The sequence below is a fragment of the Rosa rugosa genome, chromosome 4, assembly GCF_958449725.1.
Source record: "Rosa rugosa chromosome 4, drRosRugo1.1, whole genome shotgun sequence".
NCBI lineage: Eukaryota > Viridiplantae > Streptophyta > Magnoliopsida > Rosales > Rosaceae > Rosa > Rosa rugosa.
In genome coordinates this window covers 14989672-14993383 of record NC_084823.1, presented here as the reverse complement: position 1 = coordinate 14993383, position 3712 = coordinate 14989672, and the positions used below count along the sequence as shown (strand labels likewise).

At 36.7% G+C, this 3712-nt stretch overlaps 1 protein-coding gene across 4 annotated transcripts; it reads left to right on the top strand.

Annotated features, from left to right (window-relative positions):
- Nucleotides 1-242: 242 nt before the first annotated feature.
- LOC133746304 (immune-associated nucleotide-binding protein 9-like) lies at nt 243-3187 on the top strand. Of its 4 annotated transcripts, none has more exons than XM_062174482.1 (6): nt 243-360; nt 596-842; nt 992-1266; nt 1919-2083; nt 2171-2290; nt 2683-3186. In XM_062174482.1, the coding sequence occupies exons 2-6, from the start codon at nt 614-616 to the stop codon at nt 2881-2883; spliced, it is 990 nt and encodes a 329-aa protein (XP_062030466.1). In that variant the 5' UTR covers nt 243-360; nt 596-613; the 3' UTR covers nt 2884-3186. The 4 variants fall into 4 exon arrangements, with proteins under 4 accessions (XP_062030466.1, XP_062030465.1, XP_062030467.1 ...); XM_062174481.1 differs by having other exon boundaries at nt 260-475; nt 2683-3187; XM_062174483.1 differs by having other exon boundaries at nt 260-521; nt 2683-3187.
- Nucleotides 3188-3712: the final 525 nt, after the last annotated feature.

Here is a 3712-nt window from a genome sequence, read left to right as displayed (position 1 = left end):
GCATTGCATAAAATGGCAGTCCAATGAGGAGAATCATATGTAATGTGTCAAAATGGAGGCTAATACAACAGAGAAGGTCATGAAGCAATCTAGGAATCAATTTCCCATGCTTGTGGAAAGAGCAAGGAATTAATTTCTTTTCCTTTCTTTCCATGTAAATTAAGTCAGCATCAATGTAGGAGAGTATACAAGCAGAAACCTCGAGGAGGATCGTATAAATTCACAACTCAGACACACACACACAGAGACATAACAAAGAACTTCTCTAATTCTCTCTGTGTGGCCTCCGAGAGAGTCCCTTTGTTCTTGGCGCCTCTGAGAGAGTCTCTTTGTTCTTGGCTTCGCTCATCCACTACCTGAGTTGAGTTTCCTTTCGAGACGATCTTGTATGCTTTTATTCCAATCGTACCGTCTCTTTCACTCCACAGTTTTTTTGCCTTGTTTCAATTGTCGGCATGCCAGTGTTCATCAGACGGTTCTCTCTCTCTCTCGATAATATATATAGACTATATGCTTGCTAGGTATCCTGTTTCTACTTGCAATACTTTCTTCATTTATGAAGCATTGACAGAATATGAAACATATATGGTTGCAGGTATTCTGATTTTGTATAATGGGTGGACGTTTGATTGATGTTAACCAAGAACTTCCCTTTTCTAATGCTGCTCGCACTGTGGTCTTAGTTGGACGCACTGGTAATGGAAAAAGTGCAACAGGCAACAGCATTCTTGGCAAAAACGCCTTCAAGGCCAAGCGTAGCTCTAGTAGTGTCACGAGCACTACTGAATTGAAGACTGCTATCTTGAGAGATGGACAACAAATTAATGTTATAGACACTCCTGGTAAAGTCTTGCCAATGTGTATTTGTTTTGTAATTATGTATCTGAAAAATGTGTCTTGGACTAGCTCTACGAGTATATAAAGTAGTTGCATTTAAGAACCTGCTTTTCAACTGTTATTCTTTCCTTTTGATTTGTGTAGTATGCTGCAGGTCTTTTTGATAATTCTGCCAAATCAGACTTTATTAGCAAAGAAATTGCCAAATGCATTACATTGGCCAAGGATGGAATCCATGGTGTTCTTGTGGTTCTCTCAACTAGAACTCGCTTTACAAAAGAAGAAGAGTCTGCAATCCGTAGCTTGGAAACTCTATTTGGAAGTAAAATCTTTGACTATATGATTGTTGTCTTTACGGGAGGAGATGAGCTTGAAGAAGATGAGACTTTGGAAGATTATTTGGGCCGTGATTGCCCGGAGCATTTGAAGGTAAATTTGTTTCTTCAATTTTGTTTTCCTTTCCCAAGCTTAAAATGTCATGATAACATCACTACTTTCGTTTCCATTTCTGAATGAGCAGTATGATATTCTTTTTAACTATACCTGTTAACATCATCGTGTATTTCATTTGGACTTATAAGTTTGATAAAGAAAACAGTCAAGTTGAGACATGAGTTTAGAAGTATTGAAGTTCTGTTGAAGCATTCCTGTTGGTTCTCCATTTTTTTTCTTTTCTTTGGTCCCCAGATTTGTTTCCAAATGATATCAAACTTAGTGAAAATGCTTGTCCTCTCTAATGAGACAGTTCTTGGGAACTCTTCCCTATTCATTGCTTACATCAAATGTGTATTACCTCTTTACAGAAAATATTGGTGTCATACTGTCATTGTCATTTGTTGTTCCCAGAAATAAAGTTGGTCTTTATTAATGATGTGTGGTGATATAAGGTAGACTTGGTTCAAATGAGCAGTACTATCATTAGAAGTTGACATAAATCTATTAGTAATATAGAATTAATGGAAGATCATTTTGACATATTTTATGTAAGAATTTTCTTTTATTTTTATTGCTTGATCCAGTACTCTCTTTGATATGAGCCTATCATGCACTAGACTTATAATCAGTTCTTGCAACAATTTAGGAAATCCTTGGTCTCTGTGGAAATCGTTGTGTGCTTTTTGATAACAAGACTAAGGATGAAAGCAAGAGGGTTGAACAAGTGCAGCGGCTTCTCTCGATTGTAAACTTGGTTATAGCACAGAATGGTGGGCGGCCATACACGGATGAGATATTTGCTGAAGTGAAGGTATTTGTTGTTTTCTCTTTTATTTATGGTATGTTTTTTAGAATTGGTATTGAATATAATGATCAAAACATTGTTGCATCTGGACAGAAATTTCGTGATCAACAAGAAGAGGTTGCTTCAAAGGGGTATTCAAAACAAGAAATATCTCGTTTGAATGAGCAGATACAGCTTGCACATGATCAGCAGCTTAAACAGATTACTGAGATGGTATATTTTCATCTGCATTTTCTTTGCATTCAATAATTGGCATCAGCATGTTTAACAGTTGGCTTAGTTAAAACTACAATTTGCAGTTTGCTGCATCCTGTGCCGTAGTCCTGTATCTATTGATCTACCCTTTTAAACTGATCAAGATCTTTGTATTTGTAAAGAATGAATTTGTGTATATTTTTTCGCATTGGCTGTTGGTCTTATGATTCAGGTGCTCTCCCATATAAAAACAATTCATTTTTCCTTTCTTTGGATTTGGAAAGATCGAGTGGGTAATATAGATCTCAGAGCACAAAGTGTTTGCCTCTAATATTAAGTTGTTCTTACACACTTGTAAATATTGAACTTTTACTTTCATGTATACTTTTATCTGAATCACAAATATGCAGATTGATTTAAAGATGAAAGAGAAAACCATGATGCTTGAACAAAAGTTAGCAGATGAACGTGTTGCACGACTAAGAGCAGAAGAGACTACCCAAGAGGCTCAACAAAGGTCTGAGGGTGTAATCCGAAAGCTTAGAAACGATCTTGAAAACAAGCCTGAGCCTAAGCAGCCAAAATGCACAGAGACGTGTGTTATTATGTAATGATTGATAGGCTATGTGGTAAGGAGATAGTGGAGTTTGTGGCAACTGGCTACAACGTCTGGTTGATAATGGCTATGGTATCCTGTGTAAATGTGAAAGATGCTGGCTCACAGTTGGAAGTTTAATATCTAAACTCTTGAACTGTGTAGGAATAATGTTGTAAGTATATTCATCTCTTAAGAAGGGTTATATAGTACTACAACCATGTACATATAAAGAAAAGTAATTAATTCTGATCTAAGTCAACTATATCACTAATGCTAATTGATACACAAAATAAATCATAATAAAGATTAATTCATATGATACAGCTCATGTCAACACTCCCCCTCGAGTTGGTGCATAGATGTCTCGAATGCCCAACTTGTCAAGTGAGTTGTGAAATACTTTACTTGAAACAACTTTAGTCAGAATATATATCTGCAAGCTGGTCTTCAATCTTCACATGTAACACATCAATGATCTTTGACTCTAGCTTTTCCTTGGTAATAAAGTGTTTGTCCACTTTAACATGTTTGGTTATGTCATGTTGAACTTGATTGTGTGCTATGTCTATGGATGCCTTGTTGTCACAAAATAGGTTCATAACTTGTTTAGGCTTGAACCCCAAGTCTTTCAATAGGTTAGGGAGCCACCACATTTCACATATTCCTTGGGCCATTCCTCTATATTCTGCCTCTGCACTAGACGTAGCAACTACTTTTTGTTTCTCTTACTTCTCCAAGTAACAAGGTTACCTTCCACAAAAGTAAAGTATCCAGAGGTTGATCTTCTATCAGTGATAGATCCTGCCCAATCTGCATCAGTGTACCCAGCAACCTCCAAGTCT

Bases quoted from the DNA above. Each gene is read 5' to 3' on its own strand.
- LOC133746304 (XM_062174481.1), top strand. From the start codon at position 614: ATGGGTGGACGTTTGATTGATGTTAACCAAGAACTTCCCTTTTCTAAT. The intron at 843-991 runs GTAAAGTCTTGC...AGTATGCTGCAG, and splicing joins TAATGTTATAGACACTCCTG to GTCTTTTTGATAATTCTGCC. The intron at 1,267-1,918 runs GTAAATTTGTTT...GCAACAATTTAG, and splicing joins ATTGCCCGGAGCATTTGAAG to GAAATCCTTGGTCTCTGTGG.